Source organism: Strongylocentrotus purpuratus, unplaced genomic scaffold, assembly GCF_000002235.5.
Source record: "Strongylocentrotus purpuratus isolate Spur 01 unplaced genomic scaffold, Spur_5.0 spur5_scaffold_11, whole genome shotgun sequence".
In the NCBI taxonomy this organism is placed as follows: Eukaryota; Metazoa; Echinodermata; class Echinoidea; order Camarodonta; family Strongylocentrotidae; genus Strongylocentrotus; species Strongylocentrotus purpuratus.
Window position 1 is genome coordinate 25,720,933 of NW_022145596.1, and position 15,617 is coordinate 25,736,549.

The window sequence follows — 15,617 nt, forward strand, 5'->3', positions numbered from 1 at the left end:
AGAGGGAGGGGATGAATGGAGGATTAGAAATATAGAATGAAAAGGATGAGAGATGGGAAGAGAGGGAAAATGAATGGAGGTTGAAGAATGAGTGGAACAGGACGGAAGAGAGAGGGAATGGATGACGGATGAGAGGGAGTGAACGGGGAAAGGGGGAACAGAAAGAGGATGAGAAGAGAGGAGGATGATAAATATGGAATGATAAGGGGAAAGAATGTGAGAGACGGAATGGATGACGGTTTATTGACGAGACTGAATGAGTGGATGAAGGATGACAGAGGGAATGAATTTGAGGAAAATAAGGATGGAAGAGAAGGAAATTAATGGAGGTTGAGAAATATAGAATGAGAGGGAAAGGATGGAAGAAAGAGGGAATGGATGACGGATGAGCAAATGAGAGGGAGTAAACGGGAGACGAACAGAAAGAGGATGAGAATAAAGGTGAAATGAATGGATGATTAATATGGAATGAAAAAAAGGATTGGATGGAGGGTGAGAAGAAATCAAATGAAAAGGAAAGGGAGAAAAAGAGGATGGAAGGGAAAATGAATATAGGATGAGAGGAGAGAGGAAGAGGATGGAAGAAAGAGCAAATGAATAGAGAATAAGAGAAGAATGAGTGGGAATTTAAGGAGTATGAGATCACGCGAGGGGAAGAGAGAAGCGATGAATTAATGAGTATAAGAGAAAAAAGAAGGAAAGGAGAAGAGAGAGAGAAAAGGAAGAAAGAGATATGAAATGGATGAAGATTTTGAGAAGGGGAAGAGAGGATTGGGAAAATTAATGAGAGGAGGAGAGATGAAGGTGGAACCAACAATCGGTAACTTAATTTCGGGAAATCCCGTTCTTATCCAAAAAATAAATTAACTAGATAATGATGATAATAAATGATAAAGATAGAAACAAAATATTAAACCAACATTTTAATAATATCATACTAAATATAAACCACTCACTGAATTGCAAATTTGGTGTTTAATTGTCATCGATATATCTAAATTTTCACATTCATGCTCGATCTTTCTTCTCCATAATTAAAATGCCCCATGTCAAAAGGTGAACTTTGTAGAAATTTGGTTAAAAAAATAATATGTTGTAAGACCGTCAAAGGTCTTGTCATTTGCTGGTATAGCGCCATCTTTTGCCTATGATTGAACATTTTTTTCAGCTAGATCGTTTTCCGAGTGATGTGTCATCGTTCTTGCGCTTGTAAGTCATCAAAATGGCCATCAAATAACACCAATTTTGTGCTAAATGGTCCAGACTTTGAATATACTTTACTTTTACTTCTGAAACCATTGATCTGAAGACCACATTAGTGGAGAAATTAGTGGAATTAATCGTCGATTTAGCCATTTAAAAGTCGAAACAAGCAGCTGAAGCCAAGATGATGGACGACGGGCTTGAGACCGTGTATGGCACGGGAGACGAGACGGGGCCCTCGGTCATGTCGGAGAGGGTTCAGGGTATTGCGGCCAGCATTTATCGCGAGTTCGAGCAGATGATCAAAACTTACGATGAAGACGTCGTCAAAGAATTGATGCCGCTTGTTGTCAACGTTTTGGAAACACTCGAAAATACCGTCACGGAAAATCAAGAACATGAGGTGGAATTGGAATTGATTAAAGACGATAATGAGCAGCTTATTACACAGTATGAACGGGAAAAACAGCTACGAAAACAGTCGGAACAGGTGGGTGGATATTGAAATGGAAATGTATATTTTTGAAATGGGCGTGAAATCGCCGGTTCGATATGACGACTTGCACTTGGCGCTCCATAACATTTGGTTCATAGCAGAATAAGTAGATTGTTGTGAAATAGAGGAGCTCCTAGTCCTAAACCTGTCAGAATTATCAGGCTTTGCATTCCCCTTCATTTACAAAACATTTAATGTTACAAAATAGATCTAGACTAGATCTAGGCCTAGACCTAGTATTAGCATCCAAACGTATGCAACTGCTGACAACCAGTTACTACTAGATCTAGTAGTACAAGAAATGCAACTTTAGACACTTGGAAATTCCTGTTGTTACTCCATGAAGGAGTGACCAAAGTTCGCGGACATTTTAGAACATATTAAAAAATGTGATATGCGATCTATGATTTCTCATATTCTAGTCTAGGTCTACACAAATTTATTTATTTCAATTATTCTATTACCAAATGGACGGCAAATTTTTTTACTACAAATTTGTTCAAATAGAAAATTCATCGTCGAAGGATGTCAGAGATATTGCGATCTAAAAATTTGATGTCCCATCGTGCGTGCGCACTGCATCAAAAAAAGTCATAAAAACAACGAGACCTAACTTCACGCACGGGGGTTTACAGTTGATTTATCAAAAAAAGCGATCCATCAAAAATAAGGTAATATCATAATTTGCAAACTTGACAAGATATGATACAATCAGTTGGTACCACTTTTTACTTACAATTTTTAGGAAATCTGCTCTCAAATTAAATATTTTCAGACCCTTATCGGTACATGTAAGTTGATAATTTTTCGGAACGGACGCAAAAGATTGCAAAATTTGCCAGTCTTTTGTCAATATTTTCACAATTTCATACCCAATTCCAAGAAAATTTAAATTCTGGGTAATTTTATGTTCCTCTTTTAATTGGTGATATCAGATTTGTGAAATCTCACTGATTTTTCGAGATAGCGAACTTTAATAGGTCACGCGCGAACTTTGGTCCTACATGTACGTCCATATTGCTGGTTCATAAATTTAGTCAGTTTGGTAAGTCTTTACCATTGATGACAGAAGAAGCCTGCATTGTGTGTTAATGTGCCCCTCCCATGTTTCCTTGATGCATGCTATGTTACAGTGTAAAACACTCTAACCTTTGGGTGGGACGCTAAATGAAGGTCCCATGTAGAGGAGAGTCACCACCTATTCATGTTAAGAACCCACTGCACTATTCCTTAAGAGTAGGGGGAAACCCCTTTGTAGAGACCAGAGGGTCACTGTTCGCTTTTGCCCTTCCAGGCACAGATTGATGATAATGAAAATGATAATAAAGAAAAAGAGCAAAAACACAAAAAGAACAAAGAAAACTAAGAATATCAATCCTTACTTTTTCTTGATCAACTACATTGTACCTACCAGTACTGCTTCTCACTGTTATCCTTACATAGCTTTGCCATCATCTATGTAGCATTCCATAATATATAAACCATTTCCCTCTATCCCCTTCTCTATTTTTCATGACAGTGGTTTTTATTTTTATGTTAAAATCTATATTCTGCTTTAATAAACATCACAATGTCAAAAAAATATATATAATTGCTAATAATAACCAACAAATCATAACCATCCCTCAATAGAATTTTTCTGACAGTTTTAAAAACATCAACAACCGATCATTGACTAGTTGCTTGCTGGCCATAAGCCAAACAACTGACTACCATTCACCAATATTTCCTTGAGCGTTTGCAAAAAAGTCAACCACAATCATTTTCTTACAAAATTCGGTAACCGATCAGCAATTGCCTAACAAACCATCAGCAACCAATTGCCCACTATAAATTATTGAAGACTGCTTGTCATTGTTCGCCCCTTGTTTTTTAGGTTGTCAGAAATTGGCAACCAGTCATACACTGTACGTCTACATGTAGTGTGTCTTAAGCTTAAAGGTATAGACCAGTTCTGGTCATGGGATTGCATTGTAAAAGAAACGTTATGGAATCGATCAGAAAAGGTTGATCATCCAGCATACATGTATATACATGTAAGTATTGTTGTGTACTGCAAGGTTCTGGGGGGTGTTTCACAAAGATCCTAAGTAGAACTTAACTCTAAGTTGGACTTAAAAATTATGGAAAGCCATTAGCATCTTTGAAAATATTTGGTAAAAATATTTTTGAAAGGCATAAAATGTTTATTCAAATCATTCATATTTTCTATCATTAAGGAGATTTCATATTCTTGTTGTGGAATTTATAAAATGTCTAAAATACTTGAATTTCTGCTTTTGAGTATATTTCATTTTAAGGCTCCAATAGCTGTCCATAATTTTTAAGTCAAACTTAGTGTTAAGTTCTACTTAGGATCTTTGTGAAACACCCCCCAGGAATCATAATGATTAGAAATTTGGCCCAGCCTTGGTAAATTTATAAGCACTGTACATGTACATGTACACAGAAAGATGTATATGGGACTACGCGATATCTGTCCAGGCCGGATATGATAAATTACTAAATATATCAATTAGTAGGCAGTTTCCAGGCAAAATTTGTATCATCACGTACAATTGTATTAGTCAAAACTTATTCTTTCACATGATTGGTAATAAGAGCTTCCATTTCATTTTTTCAGAGGAGGGCGTTTCCAAAACTGGTCTATACCTTTAGGCCTAATGAAGTTTTACATACAGTACATGTTTTTTACATGTACATGTATATGTACTTACATGTAACAGTTCAGGTTCAAGTTCAAGTTCACTTTATTCAATACTTTCATTAAAAATATACAAAGGAAAACAAACATATAAAAGTTTAAAAATAATATCAATATATAAAATGAGAATAACACATGCAGAGAAGACACAAAAAACAAGGGGGGATTAATGAAATGAGACAAGACAGGAAGGCGGGCCTTATATGTAAAAGTCTGTCTCCAGTGATTGTATACAAAACCATGTTACATGTACTTTAAATTATTCATTTTTTTAATAGAAAGGGACAAAAAGGAAATAATTGCCAAATATAGCTAATTCCCTTCCCTTTTACACTCCATAGTCACAACACTGTATTATTGCCCGGGACATGCATAATTCATATACAACTGTAGTGCTATATTGAGGCCTGCTATAGTACTGAGGCAAAGCCTAGACTTGAAGCAATGAGTCATACGTGTAATGAGGAGTGCGTGTATTACCGTGTATAATCCTGTTTGTGAGCTTCCATGTGTAAGCCCTACTCATCACATGACAGAGATTGTTGTCTGTAATACAGCAGTTCTCCTGAGGGACCTTTGCCTTCAATTTTTATTCAAATACTAATTCATATACTTTATCATGATACTGCCGTAGAAAATTGACATTGTCACATTCTTGATATGAAGGGAGGGTCATGTTTATGTTTGTATAATGTGATTGCATCCACTCCCCCCAAAACAGACACACCCCCCCCCCCCCCTCACCGACTCCCGACCTTCAACATTCTATCCTTTTCTCTCTTCTCATTCTTCTTCTTCTGACTCCCATTCTTTGCCTTCTCAACCTATTTTTTTCTTCTTACATCCATCATCCATATCATTTCATTGTTTTTGTCTCTGTCTGTATTCTTTGATTTTAATTATTATACTACTACCTGATTATGGATGACACTGTGTCAATTTTTTTCTGAGGAACTTAAACTGTACAAACGGTATATGCCTTTTTTTAAGTTCATTTTTTCACATTTTACTTCAACATTATCTGGTGTAAATGCAATTCAAACTTATACTGAGTAGATGTCTTTATTGTTCATGAATATAAATTTGGTAAATATGATATGTTTTGTTAATTTATTCATTTTTTCTTCATGTGAAATAAAAGAAACTAAACTGAACTGAACATTGACATTGTAGTCTGCAGGTGTGTCTGTCCAAATATGGAGGCCTCCATACAACTACATGTATTACTACCACTACCAGACGCTGATTCTTGTCCATGTGCATATGTGTATAATTATTGAAAAACAGAAGCTTTGGCATACATGTACAGTTGTATGTACACATGAAACAAATTGCAAAATTTGCAAGTATTTCAGACTTGTAAAGTGGCGAATAATTCATGCTGTGAACAAAAGTTGAGGTACAACTGACACAACATTAAATTTTAGCAACTCACAGCATATTCTTGGAAATTATGACTCTCGTTTACAATACATTAGATAAAGTGTAAGCTGTATTAATTAAAGTTGCAATTTTTAATGAAACACTAACAGTGTACATACATGTACATGTACAAGCCCCTACTTAATTTTTCATTCATATTTCTGGAACCATTGTCTTGAATGTCATGGTTAGATTACATCAACATGTGCCTACCGGTACCAGTAATTGTACTTTTTGTAGAAATTGAGATAGCAATAAAAATACAGGTGGGCCTACATGTACACTACAGTCGACACTAATACATGTAGGTGCCTGGGACATGTGGCCACCCAAAATCCAAGTCCGGACCCCACAATTTAAGCATTTTAATATACATGTCGGGCTTCCCTTCCCCTTTAATATGGAATCCCCTTCCAAAAATAAAAGTTAGCATGGAGCCCTGACAACATCATGGAATTTTGAGACAAATTGGCAATGCGATCAGAAATTGTGATGTCATCCCCTCACAATTCACCATTTGATCTAAATGACAGAATTACCTAAAATCTCCATTTCTCTGAATGTTAATGGTATACATGTACGTAGACCAATACAGTATTACCGGTATATAATAATGCATGAATGAACATGTACACCGTACATGTACGTACATGTTATCCGTAATATACATTGTACATGTATGATCGAGATAGACATGAATAAAATATATCTTAAATTATCAAAATGGAATTTGATGACATTTCTTGTATTCAACAAAGGATGAAATGTGAGGGGGTGACACCAAATTTAGAGACAGCGTTGCCAATTTGACTCACAGATTTGAAGCATTTCATGAAAAGTTATGGATTTTAAAAATCCATAATTTTCTTATTTTAATTTACCGGTATTGTCCGATTTTTCTCAAACCTTCACTGATCTGTTCTTCTCATTTTTTTCCTTGTATCTATTAAAACAAACTTATTATCAGAGTGGACTTCATCTTGACATTGTAAGTCCTTTACAATGTATACAGAGCTGTAATTGCCTTACATGTTTGTACTGGATGATGCCTCATGGGAAAATTAAAGGTTCCATGCAGGACATGGTGACTGGGTGCGGAATGCTTCCGCTAATTGCCTTTTCTGAAAAGAAGTCGTTTATTATAATTAGTGTTGACGGCACTTAATCACAATGGGGGACTTCCTTAATGTACCAGGGCTTGGGAGAAAATTGCAAACATTGTGGTAGTCATGATCATGAGAAACTTACAAGAAAGAGGATATCCTTTATTTGGTCTATTTGGAACGACACATTGTATGTACCTGTACATGTAGAACTGTACTTGGTAATACAAAGTTTTGGTATGGGGTCATGAATTTGGTTCAAATGAACATATTGGAAGCATATGCGATCTTACAATATTCCGTGATAGTTGTCGCGGTTGAAATCGAGTCTCATTGTAAATAATAAACTGTTTATGTTGTATAGCTCCCTCTCAAGGTCAAAAAATTAATTAGCTCTAAAACAATATTTATTGACTAAAATCGATCGATTGGCTATTCCCGTTTGGAAATTATATCACAACTACATATTCTGAGATTTTCATGGTCGCAGCTACATGTACCATTGTATGGCTGTAGGTGCTATTTGAAATTTATCAAAATTTCCCGGGAGCACCAATAAATTTTGATATTCCATTTTCTCGAAAGCAGAAGCGTTTTAGAGGCTAAATTTTCTAGTGCTTATAATGTACACCCACACTATCCAGCCTATTTCCAAAATTTCCCAAAACTTTGTATTACATTTACATGTAACATATCGGGAGAGTTAATGACACACCTCTATATTATTATTATTGTCTTTCATCCCATCGGTTATCAGCTTCATCAAGTTCATGACAGCATTAAGTTTGCATCATGATCGAGACTCATGATGCAACGTACATGAACATAATCTGTACAGTATGTATATTACAAAGCACTACAAAGCACGTCTCACCAACTTGCAAACTACATGTCATGAATGCAGCGCAACCATCATTAATGCTTGTCTGGGCCCTGCAGGCAATGAGTAAATTGCATTTTTGAGGCGCTTGTGTTTTTCTTGGGGCCTGCAGGCCAGGGATTCTGGCTCAGGGATGCTTGGGAGATTGATTTTGGATTCACCCTTTTATTAATTCCTGATAATTATCGTAACATCTGCAGTTTAATGAGTCCCCCTGAGCACGTCTGGCTGGTGTTATACGAATAATGACAGTAAAAGGACTACAACTACCAGTCCTGTAATGTAATAATGACATAACACAAAAAGCAGTCGGGGAATGAGGAGAAAAGCCAATGAGAACAAAAAAAGTGATTTAGGAGTGAAGCTGCAGAAATATCTTATTCAAACCTAAATTGATGCAGATGGGAAAATCCCCATCTGTTTTCCTTTCTGCCTCTTTATTTATATCCTCATACTAATCCCTAGAGATGTTAAAATAAGCAAATAATTAATTTAACAAATCATTATTTTGATTGGATTGGAACTGGCCAATGTCTTTATTTTCTATCATTAGTTTTGCACAATCAATCCATAGGAAAAATAAGACATAGGAGACACAATACAATTGGCATACCGGTACAATATACAATGTCTAATTGACCTTTTATTCACAAATATGGCTACTGTATGTAGTTGTTTGAAATATATTTCATCAAGGACCATAAATATGTATGTGTAGTTGTGTAGGTCCTTGATTTACATCCAAGACTTTGTGCAATCAATGTTATGGTAAACATTAAGGTATAGACCAGTTTTGGAAACGCCCCCCTCTCAAAAAATGAAAAGGAAGCTCTTATTACCAATCATGTGAAGGAATATGTTCTGACTAATACGTGATGATACAAATTTTGCCGGGAAACCGCCTACTAATTGATATATTTGTTAAATTATTATATCTATCCAGTCCGGATACATATAATAATTTATCGCATAGTCCCATATACATCTTTCTGTATGCAGTGCTTGTAACTTTACCAAGACTGGGCCAAATTTCTTATCATTTTGATGATTCCAGAACCTTGCAGTACACACCATGTACAGTGTGTATGCTAGATGATCAACCTTTTCTGATCGATTCCATATCGTTTCTTTCACAATGCAATCGCATGACCACCTTTAACAAGGAATGTTGTAGGAGTCAATTTATTAATTTTCATTTGTTTACTCCTCTTTCACTTCTCTGACTTTGGAACAATCTACTATTCTACATACAATGTACATGTACAGTTACAGTACATGTTTGTATTTTTTTTGACACGCTGGTAATTTATTCCCATTAAAAGTAGAAGATCCCTGTGGTTTCAAATGCACATGTATGTACATGTACATGTATGTTAAGTGTGTATCGTGTAGCAAAGCCTTGAGTAATGAAAAATGTAATCTGAGTAAACAAGAATTTGTACTGTATGCTTACATGATCAGTCAATCAAAATGATAGTTGTGTAGAGACATCTCTAATCAAATGAATTACATGATGACTTTTAGAATTTACGTGTAAAATTATGCATGGATCAGCAATTCATACATGTACAAGTACAGAATGTACAGTAGCCTTGATAATTAAGATCAATTTGATATTACGTCCTGACAATGGAACTATATATGTTCTGTTCCTCTTCTTTCTTGTTCAATCCAATAATTAATCTCTTTAAATTGCATGCTCAGGGAGACTTTGTAGGGTTTCAAAATTTGCTGTACATTCATTTTGTGCTTAAATGATGATCCATGGCAAGTATTTAATTATTTAATCTCATTAAATGTAGGCATTGTATTTCTTCATTCACACCAAAGGAGGTTAACTGTCTCTATTTTTTTTTAAATCATCTTTTAGTGAAATTTATGTTGCATTTTTGTGTCTGCAGTGTACATGGAGATTATAATGTTACTCTTCTCCTCTTCTGTCTTTGTATTGTACAGAAATTCTTGGAGTATGAGGATGTTAACGATCAAGAAAAGCGCCTCCTACAGGCGCGAGTGGAGCAAATGGAGATGAGTGGTAAACAGACCGGCCTCAAGTTGAAGAACTACAGCGATCAGAGTAAGTCCTGCTCAAAACCCATTTATACACACTAACCCACCCTCCAATAGAAGCAAAGTTTGTGGTCCATAGCTCGGTATTCTACTAATTCAGTTATACCAAACCCCTTTTTTGAAATCACATCCCCCAAAACGAACAATTTCGACCTCAGACTGACTTGTTAACTTGATTTTGAATGCAAGCATTTAAGCCGAGTGTAAGATTTGATATTTAGTCGAATACAGGCCTATAAATCTAGATGTTGAAAAAGAAAAAAACAGTTGTACTTGTACAATGTTCATGTACAGTCAGGGCGCGACAAACCCGCTTGCCCGACGTCCCGGGGCAACCAAATTGAGCCGTCGGGCAAGTAAATCAAATTATCACTTGCCCGATTCGGGCAAGTGATACTTTTACAGTAATTTCCTAGTGTCCAAGAACTCTACCATTCACCCGTCAACTTCTTACCCGTCGTCAAAATCCATAAGCAAAAAAGCGATCGTTCCGATTTCGAAAAAACTTCACAGACAGCTAGCCAGCTCAGCTAGCTCAGCGCGCATGCAACAGTGACACTTCAAGCCATGAATGCCGCTCCGCCTCCACGCACGGCCGGTGTCATAGGCGATTTGTTCCGTGCAGGCGATCGGTTCCTCCGGAACCGATCGCCTGGATATGTACCCGCCGATTTGTTCCGGATTCGTAGATTCGTTCCGCTAGTCACAGGCGATCGGTTCCGGCCAGGCGATCCGTTCCGAATCTCATCGGAGAGCGTGCGTGCTCACGTATTATTGAATACACGCCATGGTACACCCCTAAAGCAAAATGAACTATTCTGGTCGGCCTTTGCAACCAATCAAACTTCTCCAAATTAGCTACGCCAACGATTGCCAATTTGAGAACTTTGTATAGAAATGCAGATTCCCGTTGTTCAAATATGTTGATAATTGCGGCCAATGATTGACCACAAACAGCGCCGTCGCGAAGCGACGGGGACTGGGTGGTCTAGCAAAAAGGGCAGTTGTTGCCATAGGCTTAGTTTGCCTGTAAAAGCAGATGTCGGGGTGTTTTCTAATCAGGCCTTCTAATTTGGTTTGAATGCTGCTTTATATGATATCGTGTTACGTCAACCACCTATTACCGGGCTTCGATCATCACAGAATCTAATTATGCATGTGGGCTGCATGCATGATGTACATGTAGACTCTAGTTTAAATGAAAGAGATGCGGGGTGGGGGGGGGGGGGCCGGGGTCAACACAAAAAGAAATGAGTGGTCGAGCTGATAATTAAGAAGGACCAATAAAAAATTTAAAAAAGAAATGAAGAGAAAGAAAATTCCTCAAGTAAAAGACGTGTCCGGCAGAATAAAAAAAAAAGAAATAAAAGAAAAACCCGACATATTTTGTTGAATTTTCAACCCTTGGTACTAGCCGACAAAAAATAAATAATATTGGTTTTCATTGCAACAATAAATACAAAAGTATCAAGATAAAGCTAAAAATTATTTTTACCATGTTTATTCGACACAAGTAATAAAAATATACGCGATTATATAAGCAGAAACGTTCGGCCAATGTCGGATAAGAACGGCGGCTTTCGAACGTATCTGCGAACGAGTCGATCCAGTAGATTCGTTCCGAGGAACAAATCGGCGCGCCGATCTGTTCCGCGGAACCCGGAACAAATCGCCTACCACACCGGCCGTGAGCTAGCTAGAGACAGCTAGCGCGATCGTACCAGCTGCGAGCTTATTCGCGCTCTCTCTCTCTAGCTCTGCAGGCCGCACCGACAGGCCTTTGCTATTCTCTGATTGCCGATTGGTTGAATCACGCCAAATATGACGTCATTATTCTAGGGAAATGAACACGTGCGAATCGGAATGGAATAAACAACAGGGATTTTCTAGTAAGTACAAAAAGTCAAATGTTTGATATTTATTCATAATGACTGTTAATGATTGTGAACATATTATTTAAAACTCTCTGCTCATATAAATCAGATGAATGTTTTTGTCTCGTTTTCAATTTATTACTGCGGTCTCAAGATCCGACCGAGCGAGTCATTTTGATAATAGTATCGAGACCCCCAGAATATAAGCCGTTGTTGTTTTGTTTTCATGGTTTTAGCGACGTTGTTTAGTCTAGTTTTCGCATACTTATCCGAGATTTATCGTAAAATATCTTCAATATTATTATTTAGTAAGAATTTACAAATTTTGGCATGATATTTATAGCAGTGAATGATGAAATAAAAATGTCCGTACTTTATTTAAAATAGTTGATTACCCATTATTTACATGACGTTTCTTGATGGAAGAGTTGACCCAAATTATTAACAGCTGAAAATTAGCCTACGTTTCCAAATGACAGCGGCTTGCACAGACACACATGTGATGTTGCACCATGGTACATGTGGCTACCATTAATGACATGTTTGTATCATATTTTTTACAACAGGGTCATTATGCTTTTTTACATGACTGAATATTAAAAACTTAAACCTGCTTGAACCATTCTACCTTGCCGAGATTCATGTGAATCTGATTATTTATGGAGAATCAATAAAATGCGTTTTTTAAACCTTCAACCATCCTTTGTTGACCATTTTCTTTGACATATTAGGTTATTATTCAGTACAGTTACACTGTACATGTATGTGCATTAATTTGCTATCTAAAACACTAACTTATCATTACGAGATAATAAATGCTTTAACCTCGAGTCCTTTTTCGCTTTAAAGTTTTGGGCAAGTGGAAATATTGTTTGGGCAAGTAAATTGAAAACCCACTTGCCCGACAGGGCAAGTGGTGAAAACAATTCTTGTAGCACCCTGACAGTATGTTCAGACTATAAAGATTAATTCAATGATTTTATTTAACACAGACTGCAAAAGTCCTCTCCAACAGAAAAGTCTTGGTCTATAGAATGTAAGCAGGACATGAACATGTACAAATTAAAGGGGAAGTCCACCTTGATATTATGTTGGTATTGATAGAAGCAGAAAAATTGAGAGAAGCAGGTCAGTGAAAGTTTGAGCAAAATTCAATGAAAAATGAGAAAATTATGAATTTTTGAAGTTACGATAAATCAAATACAAATTGGCAACTCTGTGGCATACTTTGCGAGCTCCTCTCCAATTTGCACTGTATAGAATATTTCATAAACTTTCATATATTCTATAGTCATTGATGACGGAATAGATTTATTTCTTAACAGGGGGTGTTGAAAGATATATTTACAATAATTAAATCTAGGGTGAATGTATCATTGAAAATCTTTTGAAGGGAAAATATAAATTTTTGAAGTTTGTTTATTAGTACACGGCAAATGGGAGGGGAGCTCGCAAGATACGTCACAGAGTTGCCATTTTTGTGTTCAATTGATCAAACCTTTAAAAAATTCATTACTTTCTTATATATAATCATTTTTTGTTTTGCTCAAACTTTCACTGACTTGTTTCTCTCATTTTCTGCTTCTATTAATATTACCATAACTTAATATCAGGGTGGACTTCCCCTTTGAAAGAAAATTTAAGCAGTGCCAATTTTGAGGAGTCCAGGCTGATTCAGTCAGACATTCATAAACATTTTGTCCCCCTATGGGTTCATGTGGTACATGAATACGTGACAGCAACGACATGCATTTGAACATTGAGGCCAAGGTTACGTTATTGTAATCATATACACCATGTACTTAGGTGCATGGTTTTTCAATGTCATGAATACATGGCGGACAAAAACCTGATGTAAAGGGATTGTGACATAGTTTCATTAAAATAAGATCATTGACCATGTCTTCATGGCCAGGGTTGTTCTGGTGTATGAAGATCTAGACAAGAGAATTTTGAGAAAATGATTGGCTCATTATGTTGAAAGTCCAAGCTATACATTTTTCGACTATAAAGCTATTTATATGCCTGACGGTTGTATGAGGATAATAACCCTGCTTGGATCAAGCGAAATATACATCTCAAGGAAATGGACACTTGTGACGTTACATACATGTATGTGCATTGTACTTGTAATTGTGTTCCTTATTTATACACTGTACTTAGTAGTGTACAAGGGAGAGGGGGGGGGGGACCCAAAACCTTGGAGTTGCTTGTGTTAACATGTATCTAGAAAGATGGAATGAGTATCTTGTATATTTTGTCTGCTTGAAGCACATGCAATGTACATGTACATGTACCGTAAATGTAATTTGAAACAAAGGACATTTTGTTGATAAATATTCTGATTATAATGCCATTGTGCACGTGAAACTGAAATTATAAACATGTACTGTATGTTTAGTTGATACTAGAACTTCCCCCTAATGTACATGTTTTTTTAAACCAGTAATTGAATTTATTTTTAAATTGTTTTTCTTCCTTATTTACAACACCCTAAGGTGTATACACGAAAGTGTGTGTAAGTGTACATGTACATTTAAGTTGCCATGCTTATTTTTTTTATTGGACCCATTTGTAAATAAAATAGCAACATCACACACTGAACAGTAATAAAAAGAATGTGGTCATGCCAAAAATTGTCAAATTTCAATTTGTCACATAAACAAATGTAAATCTTACATACACATACATGTAGATGTTGATCAACATATAAAATCTAAGGGAGACAGAAGAAGAAAAAACCTACTACAGTACATGTATGTACATGTACATCACTTTCATCTTGTACATGTATTTACATTATCCAAAGACTGCCAGCCTAACGGCTCATCAATTCATAATTATAGGCACGTCATGTTGATGCCAAACCTGAAGATGGTTGTGACAGTGGAGATCATTAAGGTGCCATATGGGGAGAAACTGGTTCGGTGCGACATAATATTACAATGAGGAGTGACTGAAGGGCCATATGTAGAAAGAACTGGCGTAGAAGTAGTACGTGTCTAGCTTGATTTCAAGCCTGAATGGTTTATTTGCTGTTCATGTCTCTTCTGGAAATAAAGCTAATGAATTTTTGTTTTCTTCTTCTATTATTAAAAAGAAGATGTGAACATGTATGTACTACTGTACATGCAAGATGGATATTTGTTCATCCATGGTACATATACATGTACATGTATTGTTTATTTATTTCACAATTCTTTTGGTAATTTCCAAAAATCAGTTCATCAATCAAAACATCTGGGATTTTGGTGGTTATCAATTGTTTAATGACCATTTTTATACTGATCTCATACATGTATCTCAAACATCCCTAATTCTCTTATAATTGGTTCAATTTATTTCAAACTTTTAACTTTCTGCTTATCTTATCTCTCTGCTTTCAAACACATGAACTTTATTGCAAGGGTTGGATTGTCCTTTAATAGAATTTGTACACTTAAACTGTAGATATTGTGTGTTGAAATTAGAAATAATTTTCCGCACAACTAGTGGAGTAAAAAATATCTAAACAATTTCAAGGGGATACGTGTATGGTTGATGTACTATTATGGCCATTACTAAAGTATTTCAGCTGCATGTACACAACTCATAAGATACAATGCATGAAGAAGAAAAAAACTGTGTTAATTTATGCAATGCTTTTTGAAAATGTATCTTTTGTTTATTTTATGAAGTACCAGTGTAGTTGTAAGGGCTAGCTACATGTACATGTACATGTACTGTAGGGATAGAAATCAACAATACAATGCTTGACTTCCCTTTTTTTCCTATCTCGTAGATATAGGGCAGAATACATGGTTGAGGGATGAGTCTATATTTAGATAAGGCCTTGGATAGGAGATGCACACATATGCTACAGCCA

The 15,617-nt window shown here is 36.2% G+C and overlaps 1 protein-coding gene across 6 annotated transcripts in view; it reads left to right on the forward strand.

Annotated features, from left to right (window-relative positions):
• Positions 1 to 1,159: 1,159 nt before the first annotated feature.
• The window catches only part of LOC577161 (C-Jun-amino-terminal kinase-interacting protein 4), a 67,912-nt gene continuing 53,454 nt past the window's right edge, over positions 1,160 to 15,617 (forward strand). For 5 of the 6 annotated variants that reach the window (XM_030980978.1, XM_030980981.1, XM_030980979.1 and 2 more), the window contains exons 1-2: positions 1,160 to 1,693; positions 9,765 to 9,885. In XM_030980978.1, coding sequence (XP_030836838.1) covers positions 1,388 to 1,693; positions 9,765 to 9,885 — 427 coding nt within the window. In that variant the 5' untranslated portion in view covers positions 1,160 to 1,387. The remainder of the gene's footprint in view (positions 1,694 to 9,764; positions 9,886 to 15,617) is intronic. The other variant, XM_030980983.1, reaches the window with a different exon arrangement.